This window comes from Aedes aegypti, chromosome 3 (genome assembly GCF_002204515.2).
Source record: "Aedes aegypti strain LVP_AGWG chromosome 3, AaegL5.0 Primary Assembly, whole genome shotgun sequence".
Taxonomy (NCBI): domain Eukaryota; kingdom Metazoa; phylum Arthropoda; class Insecta; order Diptera; family Culicidae; genus Aedes; species Aedes aegypti.
The window spans coordinates 110,290,428-110,314,173 of NC_035109.1; the positions used below are offsets into that span (position 1 = coordinate 110,290,428).

The following is a 23,746-nucleotide window of genomic DNA, read 5'->3' on the forward strand; positions in this document are numbered from 1 at the left end:
GCTCCCTTGTGTTGACTGTCGATCCATTCTAAATGATGGAGGAGGATTTCCGTACGCTTCTCGCTCGTTCATCCATACGATGGTTACACTGATGCAAATTGTTATCAAAATTCAAATATTTTATAATTACAACTTTCACCATACTTAATCTTATTCCTACACTGCCCTCGTCACCCGCTCCCACAGGAGCAAGCGTCAAGGTCAAAATATCAAACAGAACTCGCAAAACCGAACTGTCCTGCTTGGGCTTCACAAAGCACTCCTCATGGTTAATTTTGATAATTTGTTGTCTGACCTGAAGTACCGCCAAATATGAGGCTTCCAGATGGACATATTCCACTCTGCCTTGCCCGCAACCCTAACAGCCATTCACTTTTGTGAAAATTATGCCTCCCGCGCGAGGGCAAGCGGTAAGCAAACGGATGGACGACGGGGTAGTTCACCCTCTTTCTGCCGGTTAGAGTAGGCAGTAGCGTTCAATGAAGATTCACTTGTCTTTTATTCGTGTGCCGGCCGTCGACGATTCAAGAAGTGACCGCACAGTTCCGCAAAAGTGCGACCCCGGGTTTGCTGCGGTGTGGTGGGCTGTCGCGTGTTGTTAAGGATCAGTTAAAGTTGCTGCAAGGAAGATCTACGGCGGCAACGAAATCCGGAAGGTGAACTGGAGTGATAGCTGCAGCGTGGAAAGTGCAAGTCCACGCCTTCGGATCAGTGGTTTAGATCTACAGTACTGGTAAGGATAAAGTACACAAACACCGGTTTTTATACAAAATTACAAATTAATACAAAGTTTGGAGATCTGTATCAACGGTTGGCCTGAAACTTGAAAAGCATGTCGAAAATGACTTGATTTTTTTCCGTGAAAAAATAATGAAATTCTATCAAAAAATTGTGATGTTCTACCAAAAAAAAAAAAAAAAAAATCACTATATATTTAATTTGAAAAATTGATATTTTTTAAATAAGAATATTTGGAGTTATTTCCAGCATGCAGTTCAAGTTGCAACCGAATTGCTAGAAGTAGAGATACAGGTGTCTAAACTTGACCATTTTGTATGAAAATCGGCCTTTGTGTAGTTTATTCTAACCAGTCTCTTACTGATAGAGGTGGAATATTCTAGTGGAAGTAGTTAGCAGTTTTTCACGCGAGGAAAACCGTACATCTGGTTAGTTTCGTTAGGCTGGTTGTGGATACCGTTGAGAAGTGGGTGGCGAAAGATGGGCGAATCTAACATTGAAATGCGCGGTCGAACGGAAGACGGAGGTAAGCACATATTGGAAGGTTATATTTCAATCGCATGACAGTGTAAACATTTAACCGTATCGATGTGCATAGAAATGCTTGACGGGCCAGATAGGCAAAGGGGTAAACGCGCAGCTTTTCAGCAAGACCAAGCTGAGGGTCGTGGGTTCGAATCTATGTGAGCAAGGATCTTTTCGTCATGGAAATTTTCTTCTGTCATACGATATACCCATGCAAAAATGGTAATTGTCAACGACAATTAATAGCTGTGGAAGTGCCCATAAGAACACTAAGCTAGGAAGCCGTCTCTGTCCCACTAGGGACGTAACTCCAGGAAAAACAAGAATAAGGATTGCTTAACCGGGTGAAATGGAACATTGTCCACCGTTCAAGTGCATTTGGTTGCCGTTGTCCGGGAGAAATTTGAACTGTTTGCGATATCGACCATCATCAAGTGGCAGTCAAAACATGTATATTGTATGTGATTCGTATACCTATCATAAGTGCTAATACTACATTCGAGACTAGGGGAACGTATCGGTTGTCATAATAAACCGTTATTAGAATGGGGTCAGTCACTTTTTTTTTTATAAAATATGTATATGTAAAACAAGGAATTCAATTGTTGATTTCAAACCTAATATATGAGATATGATTCTACTCCACAGAACGGAAACATCGTTTAATCTTTCTTAGTCCCTAACAAAAAATTAAAAATTGTGACTTAAAATCGTTCTCGACCCGAAAATTCAAACAGCTCGCAAAAATCAATGTGTAGTTTCACATGTAACCGAGTGTGTAGCTTGATGTTTCATGTCCATAGAGGACCACCGACCTTAAGCGAAGTATGCACTTCGACAGAAAAGTAATCGCCTATCTCGATGCGTGGGAAATTTCTTGCAAGAAATGCTCAAGAAAAGCATTTTTCTTTGATCGCAGTACGCAGTTGAAAAGAAATGTCAATTCAAATGGAGCTCACTGTAGATAATTTTTCGACCATTTCTTGCGCAGAAATTTTTACTTTTCTTGAGCGGAACAGCATACTTAGCTTTATTAGCGTTTTGTACATGGTGCATCCGGTACGGGTTGAATCTTTATCGATCGCAGCTTCTTATGGAGCCGATTTCCATAAATCTAGAGAATCAAACTACGCCATGTGCTTTTAATTTGATCGATTGGTCCACCAGTGACCAATCGATCTAATTTTTTATGGTTCTCTAGATTTGTGCTCTTTAAAATTGGAGGTTTGGCCTCGATGCATCTTCACTTAAAGAAGGATCCGAGGTCGACGGACTCATCAACCACCTCAAAAGTATTCCCGTCTATCGTGACACTGCTTCCTGAGTGCGTCCTGTCACGCTCAGTTCCGCTTATCAGCGTGTACTTTGTTTTTGACGCATTTACCACCAGACTTTTGCCACATTTCATATTTCAGGCGGCTGTACAGATCTGTCACCGTTCCAAATGTTCTGGCGACAATATACATATCATCCTCGGAGCAAACAAATTGGCTGGATAATCGGGGATAGCACTTTGTAGGCGGCGTTCAAGATAGTGATCGCACGATAGTTTTCACATTCCAGTTTGTCGCCCTTTTGTAGATGGGGCATATGACCCCTTGCTTACATTCCTTTGTAGATTTTCGTTTTTCCAGATTCTGACAATCAGCCGGTGTAGACAGGCGGTCAACATCTCCGGGCCCATTTTGTTGAGTTCAGCTCCAACACCATCCTTACCAGTCGCTTTGTTGGTTTTTAGTTGGTTGACTTAACTTACCTTCTTTCAATGTGGGTACAATTTAGTTTCCACTTTTCGCTGTGCTGACGTAGCCATTTCATCCGTCTGTGTTTTTCGTGCAATTCAGGTGTTCGTCGTAGTGCTGTTTTCATCTTTCAATCACCTTACGTCCTTACTAGAAATGGGCAAAACGATTAATTTTAGTGAACGGATCCGAACCGAATCACTCATATTAGTGAACCGGATCTTTTGAACGGTTCAGTGGCTCAGCGGCTCGCAAACAAAGAGCGAACCAAGCGCACGGAAAACAGAGCGGTTCACTCCCTGTTCCGCGACCTTTCGTATCTTTTGCTCTCGCATTATTTGTACATTCTCTCCCAGAAACTCACGATATACTCGGCAGATTTTCCCTACCCGAACCAAAAGGAAGAAGCTAAATGTGACTTGTCATTCAAGTCGGTACTTTCTCTCTCAATGTTTCATATGCCTGTATGCTAGTGAGCGGAGCAAGTAAGTTGTTTGGCTGCGTATGCTGAGAGTGCGGAACTGCAGCAAACTGTGTTTGCATGTGTGCGGTGGCGCGCAAAGCATGGCACGTGTCAAGCGTTATAATAAATCCGAGAAAAGAACGAAGCATAACTAGGGCAAAATAATTGGTTCCTTCTTTTTCCGGGTCATTTTTTGTCTGATCCATGCTGTTGAAATGATCCGACTCTTGCCAAACAAAGAGCCACGGATCACTCGTTCTTTTGAGTGATCCGGATCTTTTGAACAGCTCCGAATATTTTTGCTCATCTCTAGTCCTTACACCCTTATCAAAACACCTTTCGGCTTACGACACGACGCCGTATTTCTCGCGGCACGAAATTGGTGAAATATAGTAGTCTTATAATACGGATTTTCCAGGTTCCAGGTACCGTATATGAACACGTACATGATATTAGTCTATTTATCAAAGCCTGTTCAACCATATACGGAAGATTCAGATTACTTACTGGAACTGAAAATGACCCAAAAGATCTTACTTAGTTTAATATTGACGAAAAGCGCCATTAGCAGGCAGTGCCGAATTCGTTCTCATTTGATTTTCAAACAGGATCAAAGCAAGATAAGAAAAACATCCCATCTGTATCGGTCCATGATCGGCAATGTTTCGAAAGTTGTAACAAGCTTGATAAATAACAGCAGTTCCAAGTAAAATCCAGTTTTCCTTGCTTATTTGCCTTTGGGGGTACGTGTGATAAACAATCGCTTAAGGACATATCTCTTTGAGTACCAAAATGGCCTCTAATATGGCATCTTACTTCCCCCTTCAGTTTCCGCTCCATCCTCCTACACATCTTATAGTGTTTTTGAGAGCGATCACAAAAAATGATTAGTTGAAGTTACTAACCTTATTGTAGAAGGATGGTTTCTTAACTGAAATTCACCGATTTGTGCTCGAAAACCCCACCGGAACACGAATTCACTGAGTCAACATTGTTTATGACGGGATGCGCAGCTCTTTTTGATTGGAAGTGATGTCAGTTTATATGTTTGGAATTAACATTGTTTGGATAGAGTTCTGTTTGATCTTCCGACCTTGACACTTGCTTCTGCGGGAGCGAGTGACAGGATCAAACATGTCGCGCGCCGGTCGAGTGAAGTGAAAAAGTTCCGCGATCGGTTAGTTCTGTTTGATCTTCGACCTTGACGATTGCTCCTTGGCAGTGCGTCAAGAAAGCCCGAGCAGTCGTCAGTTGTTTTCCCTCTCGGGTCGTGCGCCTATTTTCTCTGAGTGCTTTTATATAGCCGAGCAAACGAGTTAAGCTGAATGTGGATTGTTGCTGCTCAATCAAGGATGACGGATCAATTGGTGAGCTCGTTTCGTGCTACTATTTCTAATCTATAAAATATGTATGACTGCACATTTAATCGATACAACGGTAGGACGTAAATATGATTTTTCAACAAACTATGAATGGTTCGTCACTGTGAGTGTCGACATAAACTCTAATTCATGAATTATTTATGTTTAACATTTTTTTGTTTTCAAAACACCCCTTTCTTTTTATCTTTATTTTTGTAATTATAAAAAAAAAACTTTGAATGGTTCGACACTACAAGTGTAGATTTGCGAAAGGTTCACTTTATTCAACAAACTTTGGATGGTTCGCCACTGTAAGTGTCGGCATAAGAATAAGAGTGTTCTATGATGTTCCAGCCAATCGAGTTTTTGTTTCTTTTCAAATAAGTAAAATATAATAACACATGCTTTCGTCCTGACAGCTGTAGGAATGTTACATTTAGATATTTGTTCAACAAACTTTGAATGGTTCGTCACCTCAAGTGTCGGCATAATTTTCCTTTACATAGAAATTGTTCATATCAAATAAAAATATTATATTTTCATAAAAGCATATTTATATTTGACAAAAAACTATTTATCATGGTCTAATCACTTATCAAAGTGAATCCTTTGACCCAACGATCCTCCCCATCAACAAACATCCTTCCCAGTAACCTTTGTGGAGATGCAGAGGCAAACACGGTCTCCAAATAGCAAAGGTTACACACTAACATTCCTTCCCCCAATCCCACCTGACTGCAAGGACGTGGCCGGCGCCGTTATTGACCCTGTATAAATAGAGGCACTGAATTATGCACACTGAAGAAGATTATGGCCAATCCCAGCCGAACTTCTAGTTGATTCTTTGTGCATTTTCACTGACTTCGGTCAATCACGGAATAGCAACCATTGATATATGTAGTCAGTCTAAGCTAAGCTAAGCTAAGCTTGGAATTAAAATTGTTTGGATATTATTCATACGCTTGCTTCAACCACGTATTCTACACTACAGGTGTACAATGTCACAAATGTTGCAAGACATTTTTATGCGTGAGAAAAACAATGTACGACGCAATTCAACAGCAAAAATGAATATTAGATATTATACAGTACAATTGACTGTAGAATTTGCATACTGATGGCAACTTTCTCGGTTCGTGAAAAGCGAGAGAAGAGAGTAAAAAACTGCCAAAAAAAAGTAAAAAAGCATGGTGTGAAATATGTTTATAATTTTGGTCAAAAAACATGTTTTCACTATCAATTGAAATAAATTTCGATTTTGAGCTTTTATGAAGTTGTTGATGAATTCATATCGACAATAATACCTTTGTATGAAACGTGTGCAAGTAATACTGCCTACATAATTTTGTGGAACACGATGATTCATTTTTGGCCGACGCACATAACATTGTGCTCCGCCTTATTGGGTGGCTCGAGAGAATGCTTTAGCGGGTGGCTCATGTTTACGTGCTCAATGAACTTTCACCTTAACATTGTATAGCAATAGTACATCCCCCAGGTTGGGAGCTTGTTTAGATGGTTTTTATCATTCACTGTTATCGCCCCGATCAATTCAGAGCTGTAGCAGAATATGATAAATAGACTCTCATAACATATAACATGAACATGATTGTTACAGAGAGTGGGAGATATTCTAAATTTTCTCTGCATTCAATCCATGTTCATTAGATTATTTTTGGCTGTAAAATTCTTAACTGTATTAGTTTTTAGAAGTCAACTTATAATGTCGAATGAAATTTAGGCAGTGTGCTCAAATTTTCGTCTTAGCCTAACCGAGAACGCAAAAGTTTCTCTGGATTTGTAATAATGATGTCCAATTCTGAAATATGCTATGGTTCTGTCAGAATCCCTCTATGATCTGTTTTTTTTGGAAATCTGTCCAGAGTTGTTTGAGTGTCATATCCTGGATTTAGTGAGAATACACAGATATTTTGCGAGAAGGTTATGTAGGGGTTTACTTATGATTTATTAAGCATTTAATCCATGATTCTTTATCTGGAATCTGGGAGAACGCTATTCAGGATTATAAGAGAATCTTACTCAGAATTCTGTCAGAAATTTATTTAGGATCATCTCAAATTCAGGTTTTTGTTAGAATACTGTCCCGAATTCTATAAAGACGTGTATGAAATCTGTGTAAATTATACTAAGATTTTGTTAGAAAACTGTGTAATTTTCGTAATAATCTTGTCTAGGTTTCTACATAAATCCGTTGCAGGATTGTGCAAAATAAACTACCTTCTTCGCTTCGCTGATCAACGGAAGTAGCACCGTTTTATTTGTATGTATGTATTTTATAAAAGGGAAATTGTTTTTTTCAAGAACATATTTGGTAGGTGTGATAGCCATCAACATTAGGTAGTACTGATTCCAAATATTTGTTTGAGAATAGTTTACAATTTCCAGAAGTAAATTAAGGACATTTCGTGTGACTGGTTTTGAAAAGGAGGTTTATAAAATTGAGAGGTGCTTTGGTCACGTCCTTGTTGGCTAGATAACAGGTTTGAAAACGTTTGGGTTTTCTAGGTTTTAAGAAATGTTCCTGGGATTGATATTATAGTCTTCTGTTTAGCAAGCTGACGCAGTTGCTGCAGTTCTTCTATCTATCTTTCTGGCATTACGTCACCACTGGGACAGAGCCTGCTTCTCAGCTTAGTGTTCTTATGAGCACTTCCACAGTTATTAACTGAGAGCTTACTGTGCCAATGACCATTTTTGCATGCGTATATCGTGTGGCAGGTACGAAGATACTCTATGCCCTGGGATGTCGAGAAAATTTCCAACCCAAAAAGATCCTCGACCGGTGGGATTCGAACCCACGACCCTCAGCTTGGTCTTGCTGAATAGCTGCGCGTTTACCGCTACGGCTATCTGGGCTGCAGTTCTTCTACAACATCCCTAATATCAGCAATCTGTATAAAATCTGATTGTTAGTTTTTATTTTCTATACCAAATTCAATATATTTCAATCGATTATGGTCAATTAATATCACATTACCATTATTTTTTACAGAAATTAAGGGTAATAGTACAGCTGGCTTAGATTGCTCCCAAAAGTCAAAGGATCCTAGGTTAGAACTCATTATTACCTATGATAATCGTAATCCATAATAACAGCCTATGTACAGTATCAATTCAACCACATGTTTTCATAAGGTACTATTATGAGACTGGAATAGAGCTGACAACTTTGATGTATTGCGTTTGAGACCTTTTCACAAACAATGTTCAACAATGGTGTTTATATACACCGAAGGCAATCGTCTTGCCATAAAGTTGGCTGTAGTAAAACGTCATGTAATGCCCCATACAAAATAATTGGTCTTTCACCATTTTCTCGATTATTCCGGAGATTTTCCTAAACTTTTTCCTCGCACTATCACGTCGCATCCCTTGTCGAGTGCAACTGTGAAAAAATACGACCATCGTCCCATCCGTTCTCAAGCCATTTCTTGAAACCATTCCATTTTTATTTATATAATTTGTGAAGCATCGACTGTATGCCCGACGTTTCGACACGGGTATTGTGTCTTCCTCAGGGATTAAATATTCGTTTTTTATTATTGAGCTCTGAAGAACCTTTCTTAAAGCAAAAATTGTTTCTTGGGCTGTCACCAACTGTAACTAAAAAACCGCACATTCGAAGGGCAGAGCGTGAAACACTGTCAACATTGAAGTAAAAGTAATTAAAGTGTTTTTCGTTTATTCCACATATTAAAAAGCTAAATACCTAAATATAGTTGTGTGTTGCCAAACTGTTATTGATTTTTTTATATTATTATCCTTTTTCATAGTGAACAACAACAAGTGAGTTTGATTTTGACCGTAATGAGTTTATCGGACCATTGTGCACAACCCAAGAATTGAAGAAAGAAGTCAAAGAAGGCAAGAACACATGTCAACTGTCAGTGAGTCCTCTGTCTCAGCTTTGAAGAAGCGAAATTGAGTGCGCTTCACAAAATCCAAGCAAGCGTATTCGTGTGTCGCGTTGCCGTAATGAAAATGTATTTTTTTGTGTATACACCTATAGGTTTTCCTATTTTGCTTTTTAGTACACCTCGTATTCTCGTAAAGCTCAAGAAAACGGGTTAGCTTTTTCATCGCCGGAGTGAGAGTTTTATTTCATTTTCGCGTTTCGGTTGGCAGCTTCTTGTTGGACATTCGATAGTATCGACTGGTGAGCTCTTTTCATACAGTCGATTCTCCACATCTCGATGTTCTATATCTCGATATCTATCCCTATGTCAATGATTTCATAGGTCTCTTCAGTCTGCATACATTTTCTCTTTCCATATATCGATATCTGCATATCTCGATGTGTTTCTTTTGATTTTTTGTTCTTCATTTATGACCGCAAAACAAAAAACAATATTCAAATCGCGATAGCTTTTTGCAAACGCGGTATTTTTGCATCATTTTCTGTTCTCAAAAAACTCTTCTAGTTTAAGAACCCATATCGATATCAATCATTGTGAAAAAAATGGTGCTAAAATATTGAAAAAAAAGTTATTGTGAATTAAATATTTTTTCATGGTATAAAATGATGTTGCTAGTAGAGGGGTTAATAACTGTGACGGTCAGATAGAAAGAAGAAAAAGATAACCTAGTTGAAAATGGTCATGAACGTAAAAAGTAGACTATTGTTTAAAGGTACTACAATTGTTTTGAATGTAAACAGGAATTGTCCCTAATGGAATGGTATAGCATTTGTAACCTATTGCATTACACCTACCGAGTAGGAAGCTTCATCAAGTATCTTGATAATAATGATGTATCTAGTTCCATTAACGTACGTTCCTCACCAGACAAGAAGCATTCATATGCATTAGCGGTAGCTGTTTCATACGGTGACCCCATTGTTTACCGTATATGGGTATATAGTTCAAGTTCAACACAAGTATTCGTGGTTCTGCAGAGACAAATGGACAATTCAAAGCAGAACGTCAACATCGTGCTGATAAGACAATCAGTAACATTTTTAACTGTGGCGGCAGTTTAGAACGGCAATGTAAACATGCTAATGGCCCGAGCTCGAGCTAATCAAAGTGAAAGCATACATAAAGGTGGACATTCTCAGCACATGCCTGATAACCAAGAAAAACATTAGCCACGAACCGGATTAAGCATGTAGATCTACTTCACTATGATCTTGAAACCGTACGTTCAAATTCCTAAATTGCATAGCCCACCTGTCAATTCCTAACCTATTTGTGTAACATGGGTGATTGAATAATGGCCTCTCATAGTTGAAGAATGGCAGCCAAATTTAGAAGCGTTTATAGAAAGCAAATTCTCTGTGTTTTAAAAAACCAATCACATTTTTTTAATAGCAATAGTTTGAATTTGTTTTTTGCAATACGCTTCCAATCAAAAAACGCAACATACTGTTAGCCATCTATACTTTGGTAGCGCAACTAGTCAGATGATGAGAGATTTGATTTTTCACGCATCCATCACATGCCGCTGTGGGGAAAAATGTTTTAATTTCCTGATATAAGACGGTTCACAGTGAAACAGTTAGGCGGAAAAGGTAGGAATAGCCATTCTCTATGTTCTACATACGTTTGTTTTTTGTATTATTGCACTACTTTCATAAAAAAATGAGATTCGGCTGGTAGGAGCACTAGTTTGAGGTTGGAAAACCAGGATATGTGAGGTTAGTTTCATTGGAACTTTCGCCTGAGCGATTTTTGCGCTTGAATAAAACACGCTTCGGGACATTCTCCACTGCCCCTAAAAATACCATTGGGTAGATAAATGAATTCTCTACCATTGGATCTCATTCAATTTCATACATAAGTGAAGTAAGCGGTGAAAATAAATATTTTGTTCCGAATGTTTTGAAATCATGAATGAGTTTGACATTGCTCTCGTCAACCATCATCATGACGACAGCAGCACACCCCACCGGACGAATTGTCGTCTTGGGAGCGAATTAGCACTGAAAAATTGGGAACAAGCAACAGGAGATTGAAAACCAGAATTTCTTCTTCTTCTTCTTGGCATTAACGTCCCCACTGGGACAGAGCCGGCTACTCAGCTTAGTGTTCTAAGAGCACTTCCACAGTTATTAACTGAAAGCTTTCTTTGCCTAAATTGCCATTTTGCATTCGTATATCGTGTGGCAGGTACGATGATACTCTATGCCCAGGGAAGTCAAGGAAATTTCCATTACGAAAAGATCCTGGACCGACCGGGAATCGAACCCAGACACCTTCAGCATGGCTTTGCTTTGTAGCCGCGGACTCTAACCACTCGGCTAAGGAAAGCCCCAACCAGAACTAATAAATTTGAATTAAGCTTTAAAATATTTTGAATATTCAAAGGAAATAAAAAACAAAAATGAGCACTAATGAATGAGCAATAATGAAAAAATAATGTTAAGCAATAAAAAATACTAATTTCTATGATTCATTATTGGCTTTTTGGTTCATTTTTTGATTCTTCTTAAAAAAATACTATTAGGATTGTATTTTTCCCAATTTATTCTTGGACAATATTTGAATTCTCGCATACTCTGAGATAACGCCCTAAAAGCCATTGGTGACCACGAGCGTAGCTCGTTGTTTCTGAGCAAACGAAGGAATAAGCATCCAAACCAACATCACGGGCAGGTAGATATTGATCCTTTCTTCTCCATAGCGTTATTAAATAACATGAAAATCCATTCAGATGCTCAGTAACAACGAGCTACACACATGGTTACCAATGGCTTTTAGGGCGAGATCAGAAGTTATGCGAGAATTCCTAATTGTTTTTTGATTTTACATTCCTATATTAAGAGAGTTTTTCAACGAAAATATATTCTGAAATGTTACATCGAACTTTTTTAATGCTATCTTGTACCAAACTACTCCTTATTCCAAAATAGTTTGGCTGCTTTTGTATTAACCTCTGATGGTTATCATTTTCCTAGAGCATGAATGTATTATTCCCCCGGAAGAACTCCGACGATGAAAGCTATACGAGCCGAGCCGTCCGTTTATCGTTTCTATTGACAGTAATACGCGTATTGTTTGCATCCAGAAAGCTCGTAAAGTAAGTGGGCAATGCAATAAAGATAAATGCTCACGGGATGATAGGTAGGAAGGTACGTAATTTGATACCATTTGGCTGTGCTAACCGACAATTTCGTCATTTGGCTACTGATTCTAGCTAGACAAATGCGACTAAACAAGCAACATGACTTAGTAGTACTTACACGCCTAAACACTGGTAATTCAGTCTGGACAGTTTGGAGTTGATACGTTAATTTGATGCATGTGTGGGAGGAGCTGAGAGATATAGATAGGTGTATTATCAACAAAATTCACTTAAGGAATGCGTTGCCTGTTCGTGAAATTGGTCTTGAACTTGAATTGCTGTTGGAGATGTGTGGCCATTCGCTGATAGTTTAATCACAGATAAGCAGACGTAACACTTACAACACTGTAACCATACATTTCACCCAATGCTCTACTTTTATTTAAACGTCAAACACGAATAAAAATCATGTGAGTGCTTTAAAAATAAGCCGCACCCTACTAAACAGGTACATTACATCTACAGTTTTTAATGTCAATGTATTATTTATTGAGTTGGCCATGCTCTGCATTCAACTTTCTCTTGGCTGCTAGCTTCTAAAAAGGGCACAAGATGTTTCAGGGGCCTTCCTTAGCCGAGTGGTTAAAGTCCGGGGCTACTAAAAATGCCATGCTGAAAGGGTCTGGGTTCGATTCCCGGTCAGTCCAGGATCTCGTGCTGAAAATTTCCTCGACATCCATGGGTATATAGTATCATCGTACCTAGCACACGATATACGAATGCAAAAATGGCAATTTTGACAAAGAAAGCTCTAAGTTAATAGCTGAGATGCTGGCTCTGTCCTAGTGAGGACGTAATGCCAAGAAGAAAAATGTTTTTGAAATCTTGACGTTTTAAAACAACCCGGGAAATATGCCAACTCCCCCCACCCTACCCTTACAAAAAAAGTTCCTCACTTCACAGCATTATATAAATGTCTCCTTTGAAGAATTCCACCATTTGCTAAGCTAAAAAGGTTCATGAGCAGTCGTCTTCTAGTAAAAGTTTTTGTAATAAATACGGAAGGTAATAATATTTTTTTGTAAAACAAGCCTCCCTTAAAAATTAAGTGGGGAGTATTGCCTCGTTGCCTTAGTGCGTTGTTCCATAGACGAAAATCAAATTTCAAGTTATTTTATTCGGAAAAAGTATCCAGAAATGTACATAAATAGCATACTAACGTAACAAGTATTGGGTTTATTTACAAAGCATCAAAACTATCACTGCATGCGTCGAAAGTGAATCAATCCATTCAATCAAAAACTAAATGAGAACATGGCTGAAGGTAGTGAGAATATTTAATGACACAAATTTGGACTTTGAATCTGAATGATCGACACATACAATAAGTTTTCAAATTAATCTTATGAAACGCTAACATGTTACTTTGTTTTCCGATTCAAAAAATGTTTTCACTCTAAATCATGCATAAACTTGTTTCTTACAGCTGCGACTTCCTGCAACTTTACGAGATTTTGAACTATTAGTAGGACACTCCTTAACCAGTATGAAAATGAATTGTTTTTGATAAAAAATCAGTAAATCTTGTGATGCTATATGGTTTCCGCTCAACCACCCATTATATCAAGTTTATTAAAATGGTGTATTTGAAATGTAGTTCTTAAGGTAACAGTTGGTTGAAAAAACGTTCGGTGTAAAGCGAACCGACATTTCGTCACAATGGATAAACAATGGGTTCTACTTGCTTGAAACATACTTCTTATCAAATGACAATAACGAGTCTTTATAAATGATAATTATTTAATTCCTAAGATTGACAACGATATTTGAGTGTGTACTACTGTCTATTGAGGGTAAATTGTTCTTGTCAATTATCATATTCTTCAGCTATTGTTGGATAGATAGATGGGCCATTCTATTTTGCTCAATTTAGTAGAACTTCAAAAGTAATCGTTTCGAATAATTTAAAATGTGTTTTCCAAGTAAACCACTGTTGATTATTTTGTTGAATTTATTATTCTTTTACAATATCATCATTCTATGGAAAAAATGCCTTCCAAATATTTTCGTTATCATTCAGCTATTGAAAATCAACTCATTCTCCTTTCTACATTTCATCGTTCTTCGAACAAATGTGAACAAGTGAATAGTATTTATTCTGTGTATCGGGTGATGTAAGACGAGTCGACAAAGGTGGTAAAATTTGACTTGCTTCCATTTGATACCAGTTTGTCGCGATTCATCCATCCCGTAGAACTAGCCTGAATGAGGAAAATTATAGCAAGAAAAGTAAAAATTTAAACAAACGCAATTATTGTGTATTAACGACAAAATGTCACTCTGTAAGATAATCCTAAATATTTTTATTCCAATGCCCTTTCGACCAAGTGTCATATGCTTCTCAAAGCAACTAAATTCTTTGCAACCAAATGTCTTTTCTTGCACTTAAGACCAAACGTCATTCGACTAAATGTCATTCTATCAAATATCATAGATTCATCTTATTTGGGGTTTTAGCGCGGAGTGTGATGTACTCAAGAAAACGGGATTTATGTTTTCATCACATTTCTTTTGATTTTTTCAAAAATCCTTGAAAAAGGCACAATAAGTGTGTCATGTGTGGATCAAAAAACTAAATTATTCAAATTCTCATTTTCTTCATACACAGTCAAGAAAAAAAAAACTCACACGCATATAAAGGGAATGGTGGTCGCGAAATTTACACTTCAAATCGTGTAAAATTACATAACCTACATGAATTTGTGTTCATGAGCGATTACGCGATGCATAGTGGGAATGTAGTAATATTCATATTTTCACATGATTTGTCGTGTGAATAAGTGCAAATTTGGTATATATGCATGATTTTATTGATTTCAAGTGTCACTCTAAATGGAATTTTCTTAACGTGCAGCATCACTCTGCACTCTGAATAGAATTTTCGTAACGTGCAAGCTCCAGTGGCACAGCCGAGAAACATTTCTGACGAAAAGTTTCAATGGCTGAAGTGGGAATCGAACTCACACCTCATGACACGATGCGCTTAAATGCCTGACGACACTAATCGCACGGCTACGAGCCCCACATATATATGCAGTTTTCGTGTAAGTAATATGTGGAACGAATTGAATTTAATAGAAAGCACCAAATTTGAAAAAAGGAAAACTATAGAGCATCCATTATAAATGTTGTTTCATGGAAAAAATGTTGACAAAAAGAGTTAGATTTTATATGTTTTGCTTAAACATTTGAGGCTTATCGAGAAAATTTGCAAATGTTAAGTACATGGGGCCCAGATAGCCGTAGCGGTAAACGCGCAGCTATTCAGCAAGACCAAGCTGAGGGTCGTGGGTTCAAATCCCACCGGTCGAGGATCTTTTCGGGTTGGAAATTTTCTCGACTTCCCAGGGCATAGAGTATCTTCGTACCTGCCACACGATAATACGCATGCAAAAATGGTCATTGGCATAGTAAGCTTTCAGTTAATAACCGTGGAAGTGCTCATAAGAACACTAAGCTGAGAAGCAGGCTCTGTCCCAGTGGGGACGTAACGCCAGAAAAGAAGAAGAAGAAGAAGTAAGTTGTACTAGCTATGCAGAATAATTTCCGATTGAACAGCTTAGCCACAGATAACAGATGTTTATGCTAGAACAAAAATTTTCTGAAGACCTGTGTAAATATTCAAATTGAAACTTCTTGCAATCGCTAGCGCCGCCACACAGCGAATTGCGTCAATCAGTGGTGACTATCAGTAGCTTGAAATATTTCATATTCACCTCTGACATCGTCATGGTCATTGCCATCGTCATCGCCACTACGATGTTGCTACTTGTGTTGCAACTAAAATAACAATTTTAGAAGAAAGGTTGTGATTCTTCTTAATTTACTTTCTCAAAACCGTATGAAAGTTACTTACGTCGATTTGAAAAAGTAATCGAGATTTGATGAAGATTTGTTTTCCTCTGTTTAACGAATGCAGAACGAATGTAGTTAGCCTCTTGCTAGAGAAAACAACGTTTGTACATGCAATTTAACTAAAATACTGTATACAAATCTTAAAACTAAAACTTCAAGTGACATCGGATAATGAAGGTCTGGGGCACTATGAACCATAGGAGCTTTCTCGTGTGTCTTTTAGTTTCAAACAACCTGATTGTTCAATTTGAGTGGATGATGTTGGTATTTTGACATGTGGCGATTCATAGTTGAAAGTCTTATCTTGTTGATCAGATCTACTACTCAACACATTATATAGTATGCATCTAACTGACGACTTATGATGAATGCATTCCGAAAACAGCTGTTAGTAATAATTGTTTTTAGTTTAGCATCTGGTGCGGTTTGTTCAGGTAGCTGGTCTGTCTGCCCATTTAGCTGTACATGTAGAATTTAAGTGTAACGTTTATATCCAGATTAACTATTCTGGTGCCTCAGTTATCATAAACATCTTCGCTAAGTAACAATAAGTAGCGCAGTTTATTGTTTGGTCTCAAAACAGATTTGAACTTTGTTTTTTTTATCTTGTTTGGTGCGGATGAGTACCAACTACAAACTACATCAATGAGTGGGAAAATCGAAAATTTCCAGTGGCACGGCGGTCAATGACATGGACACGTCGTCGGTAACAAGAAGCAACAAGTGTCCATATCGCCCTTGATAGGCTTGCATCCGTAGAATGGACTCGTGCGATAATTAATGTGACTAAATTGAACTTAATTGTGGTGTTTTAATTGTGCGAGTGTACTATATCTGCGCAAATAGTGGTCGGTGATGGATTACTCGATGGGAAAGGAACGCGAAATATAAGGAAAGGCTACAAATGATGGTTGGGTGCTCTTCTCAGCGCGCGTTCCAGATCAGCAGTTCAGCAACTTTTACGACTGCAAGTCATATATTTACTATCCCCTTTATCTACGGTATAACTTTTTTTTTACTTGGAATTAGTTTTAATCCAAAGAATTTGTTTGAATCACGATAACGTCATTTACCGTTTCCCAAAGATCTCTTCTGTTTTCGAATGTTTTAGGTCCTCCAAGTATTTCATCGATCATAGGCTTAAAGATCTTCATGGTTCAGTTCTTCTCAGATTTCTCCTGATGCTTCCAAAACTCAACTTATAATATTTTCATATAATCTAAAAGCTCTTTATTTGAAACCTTTAAGTAGACTTGTTGTCATGACGAGAGGATTTCAAATCAATTAGTCAGATGGAAATAGGTATCTAGGACTTATGCTAGATAAAAATATAACTTTTAAACAGCATATCAAATATTTAAAATGTGTGTATCTACTAAGATATAAGAACAAGCTTTTGATCTTCAGACAAATTTTTGGGCCAGCCATGTTGTATGCTATGTCAATATAAGCTGTTGTAATACCTTTATGAAAGCTCTGCAGAGGATTCAAGATAAAGTTTTGAAAATGAATGAATTAACTAAAACTAAGGCGCTTCGATTGTTGAAACATTGAATCAAATGTCAAACAAAATTATTAATAATTACAGACAAAACCGTTGCACTCTTCTATTGCCACAATAAATGCGTTATATATTGGTTAGGCAATTTAAATTAATTACGAACTTTGTAAAATAAGTTATGTTAATTGAACTAACGTAGAAAGACTTCGTTAAACAAAAATTTAGTTTACCAGGCAAGGCCTAGTAGCTTGTTTTAATAATATTTTACGATAATATTGGTATGCGCACCTTGGTCATAATTAATTGACGATTAACCCGATTCATGAAGTGCAACCTGACCGCTCAACATCAAAAACCTATCCTAGCTCAGGTTGATTGGTTGCTTGGCTCAACTTCCACCGCTATGGGATTTCCAGAATTTCTCAATCGTAGCGAACGACAACTCGATCGAATGGAACTGGTATGAACCGGTAAGCGCACTGCACGCTAAGCCATAACTTATTAAGCCGGGTACTCCACCAGTCAGTTTACTACGGACCAATAACTCGTCCGTCTTGTAGTTAGCACCTGTTCATAGACGTAGATTGGACTAGGTGAAACCACCATCGCATCCAAAAAGTCCACCAAGAGAGGTAAGTGTGTAGATATAGCTCGCGCGTTTTTCCCCCAATCGGTGGTACTTCCTCCAATCAATGGCATATGCGCATTCTCAGAGGGCTCGCTCTCTCAAACACGCGATCGAACCAAAACATCTTCGGGGAGAATGTTGTTTTTACTCTATAGGAGATCGCATGACTGAGAGCGCAACTAGATAAAAAATATCAGCTGAAACGAGCAGGGTGCTGCTCATAATATGTTCTGGGTGTGGATTTTTATGAAAATAGTTAGTTATATTAAGCACTAAATTTAAAATATGTTATATTTTCAATAGTATCTTTGGGTTAAGGATATGCAATATGCGACTGAAATTCAGATTAACGACCATTTTCACGAACTAAAATACCGCTTTTTCAAAATTGAGAGTTGCTGAATCCAATGCCGTTTTTAGAAATATCATAACACGTCTAATTTTCGAGATATTGACTGTTGAAATTGTTAAATTTGACTATTTCAGGCATCTTTGCCAGCTTGTATGATATTTATTCGCATAATTTGCCACATAATTCAAACTTCATGTGTATAACAATTATTATCCACAAAGTTTATAATACTTACGATGCTCAAAAGATATTTTTTGATGGTTTCAAAAAGTATTGTATTTTGCATATAAGAGAAATGGAGAATTTTGCATGGGGACTGTAAGCATGTTAAAAAATCGATTTGATCTAAATTTAATCGTGCATTATCAACAAAATTATACCTTAAATGAAAGTTGAAGTTCTACTTTACTTGCTTGGTGGTTTAGATCACTTCAAATTTGACAAATCATGCTATAAATTTTATGTAAACACCAATAAAAACAGTGTTTTATACAACTTTGGCGATCTGTAGCTAAACATTGTGACACGCTGGAACATGTCTGAGAACGGCATAAGATTCAGTAGCTTCTGATCTACTAGATGCACATAATTTGATCCTTGAGACACGCAAAAATGTCATTTTTTGTTACGCTGTGTAATCATTATGTTCACAAGTTTCAAAATAGATTATCACGATGTTTGGCAAAGTTGTAGAGAAACGTGAAGACCTTCTCAAGCTGCAATAAATGATGCATATTTTTTCAGATTCAAATTAGTAGTTTACGCAACAAGTTGCATAATGATGATTTTACAGCACGAGGCTTGCCTTGTTGAATAATAACGACGAGTGTGGTTAGAATTAATTGAGGTCTGCAACAAATTGCGTACAACATATTTTGAAATTTCGCGAAACACTATTTGAGGGTTTAAGAAATCATAAGGGGATGTAATCACCATTCATTCGGGATTTTTTTTATATTGTTGTGTATTGATTCAATACAGAACTCTAAACAATTGTGTAATGATTCATCGTCAGTATTTGGTTACAAACTTTTGTCACTGACAGTAGAAAATAATAAATAGATTGACGATGAAACCCCGAAAAAATAAAACGAAGTAAATGGTTGCAGGTATATTGAGTGGAAGTCCTAGTGATGCCGATACTTAAATAGACTTATTGCGGTTTGTGTGAAGTTGCTAAAGACTTTGTTAATCTTCGAATACTTGTGAAATATGACAATCATGTTTTCCGTGTAGTTTTAATCATGTTGTGGCTGAGAATGTTGAACAGGATATTTTTACGTAATGTGCTGCTAGCAATACTGGATGGAAAATTTTATTAGGCAAAATATATACGGCAGACTTTGGTGGGCTGGTCACTTAGTGTGAAAGTTGAAAAATGATCTGTTAATCAATAATACTCAGCATTAAATGTTTCACGTTTATCGAACGTAACATCAATTGTATATTGAAATTTATTTCTTAGATTTCATTCTATTAAACTAAGTTTACCGGTTTAAGCCATGCTTAAGCACACTTAAGCCACTCTGGTAAGTTAAGGCAGTTGTAATTATTTTTAATTATAACAACGGTAACAAACAGTTATATACTGTTATCATATACTGATCATCACGCGTCTGCCAATGTGAGGTCTATCGCGCTCGGTTCCTCCAGTTCAGTAACCACATGGAACGTTTTTCCGACAATGTCCACCTAGCCAACGAAACAGTTAAACTGGCTGGATTTTTTGAAGATCGTGCCCCGCATGTTGAAGCCCGCCCGTTTCATAAAACCTTCTAGCGCAATATTGAACAGGAGTCAGGAAAGACCATCGCCTCGTTGAAGTAGCGGCCCGATAATGCACCCGATATCTTCACATAGCACTGTACACTATCCATCGTTGCTTTGATCAGTCTAATCAGTTTCCCGGGAAAACCATTCTCGTCCATAATCTTCCATAGCGGTCGATGGTATCATGGGCTGCTTTGAAATCGATGAATAGGTGGTGCGTAGGGCCTTGATATTCGCGACACTTTTAGAGGATCTGCCGCAACATAAAGATTTGGTCTGTCGTCGATCGCCCGTCTACAAAACCGGCTTGATAACTTCCCACATATCTGCTTGCTAGCAGCGATAGACGGTGGAAGATGATCTGGGAAAGCACTTAATAGACTGCGTTAAGAATGGTGATCGCTCGATAGTTCTCACATTCTAACTTGTCACCCTTTTTGTAAATTGGGTATATTACTCCCTCCTTCCATTCCTCCGGTAGCTGTTCTGTATGCCAGATCCTGGCTTTCAATCGGTACAGACGAGTAGCCAACCTGTCCGAGCCATTTTAATAAGTTCCGCTCTAATACCATCCTTTCCAGCTGCTTTGTTGTTCTTGAGCTATTGGATAGTATCCTTAACTTCACCTATTGTGGGAGTTAGCACGTCTCCCTCATCCGCCGTACTGATTCCTCCTGCTGCCTTGGTCTTCTTCCTCTGCGTCATTCAAGTGTGCATCGTAGTGCTGCTTCCACCTTTCAATCACCTCACGTTCGTCCATCATGATACCTACATCCTTATGCTGGCATAAAGCCTTTGCGGGATGCATTGAGTTTCTTGTAGAACTTACGCGTTTCTTGAGAACGTTACAGCTGCTCCATCTCTTCCTTCTTTCAAAAATTACAAATTTTTTGGATTGTAATCAAGAGAATCTTTTTGCAGTGATTTCTCAATGAAAGATTAAAAAATTGTCAGCTATTCCATTTGAAGAGGAAACACCATTGTCAGTGACCATTTGAAGAGGAAACACAAATTTGAAATTTGGTGCTGCTTTCGCAAACATTCCATTATGATGACAGTTGTTTTAAATGACAGTGAGTATTCAATTTACCAAGATTATTATATTAATCTTTGACTGACGCAGCACTAGTGCAGCTGCTTTTTTGAGTATATCTTTAAGAATAGTTCTGGTGAATATTTCAGTGATTCTTCGCGGCGTTGGTCTAGGAATTACTTCAGAGGTTCTCTCTGGAAGTATACAAAGCATTTTCTGGATAACTTTTTCGCAGATATCTAAAAGAATTCCATCAGATCGGTAAAAAATAGACAAAGTTATTGCAAGTTGTAGAATAAAAATGATCATTTTTCAATGTTGACATTGTAAAGGTTAAAAACGTATTATATGATGCGAAAAATAACTTGTTACCTCTAAAATGTTTGGGAAGAAATTTCCCACGCATCGTGATCGGGGATCGTTTATCATAGGTACCATTGAAGTAAAACACCTACCCCCAATGGTAAACAAGGATTTCATCATCGCTCTCTCTTTGGGGCTCTCCTTCACTGCTGCTATTTATCAAGCTTGTTACATTTTTCGAAACATTGCTTATCATGGACCGATACAGATGTGATGTTTTTCTTCGCTTGAATTGAAAACGAATTCTGCAAAGCATGTTAAATATGGCAATCCAATTTTGTTAAAAAGGTATTGCAATTTTTCTGTTAATAATGAGCGAGCTTTCGATTCATTCTTTTAGAAACACTAAAATTATATATTTGTTTGTAGACTGTATGGTATCAACACCTACTTCAACTTTGTTGAGCATGCGATATCGTCATCGTCAAAATTCAATGATACATATCTGATTGTAAACACCCCCACATAATTGGCTGTTATGAAAATAATGCAATGTTGCTATCGAAAGGTTGGATGTGATGCTTGCTCCTGTGAGGTGAGCGATGTAAGAGGATCAATTATGTTCGGGTCTATTGTTCGCGCAGTGTGAAGAGGAAAAAGTGCCGCGAATCAGGCCAGTAGTGTTTGGTTATTTGATTCTGATACTGGCTGCAGCGAGCGATATGATCGGGATCACTCTATTTCGACGTGCAATGTGTTTATCGAGTTCTATTTCGAATTCGGCTAGGGGAAAATATTTCATGTGTAATATGACCAATTAAAGGTGACTCACTGAGCCTCACCTTATCCCACGAACTCTGCCACTAACCGTTTCCATGACAACTATTGAGATGCAGAGGTATATTCGGGCTGTCGTAACAATTGATGTCCAACTAACATTCCTTTCCTTCTCCGATGACCGTATGAACATGGCCGGCGTTGTTTTTAACTTTTAAATTTGGAGCTCTCAATTTGTGCACATTGAGAATGGTAAGCTATGGTTATCTATGCTTATACTCAATCATGAAGTGTTTCCGTCTAAAGCCAGAATTTGAATACATAAATGGCCTCTTTGAAAATCCTCAAACGATGCTTTGCCAAAAAATTTAGATCTGTTTTTTCAAAATTGATTGTTACATTAAAAAAAATCTTATTTATTTTACGGTCGACTATTGTTACAACCTCTCTATACTTATCGTAAAAAGAATTATTGGTCGGAGTGTACCAGAGAGCATAATCTCTGTACATGGAGTGTGGAACAACACTGCGCCCAGGTAAATCTCTCCTCAGCCCGCAAGCGCGATCGTTACGACTTTCGCGAGAGAGAATTGCCGCGGGATCGCTATAAAGGTAAAGGTAAACAAACCGTTCGGGTTCAGTGCTGTGGTAAAGTTGGGCACGATCGAGTCGCGTACTTGCAAGCGGTTCAATTTTGTCGGTTCGATCGTCGAGTGATCGTGGCTGGCTTTCCTACCGAGCACCATTGAGCGATCAAAACCTGAACCGGGTCCTGCTAAGAGTTTGCCCCGCAAGGCTGGTTTATCCGCGCAAAGTAGGGACCAAAAATAAAATTGCATTGCGATTTGAAGGCCGTTCGTTCCGTCGTTCGGAGGCACGTCTAGCGCGACGAACGTTGATTGATGGCTTTCTGGACGGAGTTACGGTGTGAAAAGTGAGAGTATACAGATCGAGTGATTGACGTTGTAATTCACTGTAGGTGCTTAGATATCCGCAACGGACTGTGAACCACGTGAAAGGAAGCGAAAAAGAATATTGCCATTCTGTGATACTTTGTGTGAGGCTCGTCTTGGAATCAAGATTGGATATATCGGATGAGCTGTGTTTAGCTGAAATTGTGATAAATATTAAGTAGGAAAAGTAAGTACCCATAAACAGGTTTCAATTCGATTGCTTTCAATAATAGTAATGGAGCGTAAACATTCGAAAATAAGACTTTCTTCTTAGTTATCCACTCCGATTAATGGGTTTTGCATGATAAATCTGTGTTGGTAAGTGTATCGTTATCAGTGGGGGAGTGCTCTTGGCGGTGCATTGTGTTTGAAGTGGCGTAAACGTGATATATGAATGTGCCGCTGGTTTTCGAATCGAATGGCGGAATGGTCATCGCGGATGTACTGCTCCATTGTAACGAGATGTATTGCAGAGTTTAGTGATTTGATTTTTCAATTGAATTGATTGGATTTTTTTGAGACAACTTTTATAAAATATGGAGGGTTACCGATCTGAAACGTACAATCCCGTGCAAAAGTGTGAGATCATCTTCCCTTAAAAACAAACAAAAGTATTTTGTTAATATCTCTGGAATTATACTTCTAATTGAAACTCTATGCAT

General features: G+C 38.0%; 1 protein-coding gene across 4 annotated transcripts in view; it reads left to right on the plus strand.

Annotated features, from left to right (window-relative positions):
- The first annotated feature begins 481 nt into the window (after positions 1-481).
- The window catches only part of LOC5564892 (organic cation transporter protein), a 64,349-nt gene continuing 41,084 nt past the window's right edge, over positions 482-23,746 (plus strand). The window contains exons 1-2 of one of the 4 annotated variants that reach the window (XM_021849716.1): positions 482-733; positions 1,106-1,264. In XM_021849716.1, the coding sequence (XP_021705408.1) occupies positions 1,219-1,264 (46 nt within the window). In that variant the 5' untranslated portion in view covers positions 482-733; positions 1,106-1,218. Of the gene's footprint in view, positions 734-1,105; positions 1,265-22,761; positions 23,272-23,746 lie in introns of those variants that run through there. The other 3 variants (XM_021849717.1, XM_021849718.1, XM_021849719.1) reach the window with 3 other exon arrangements.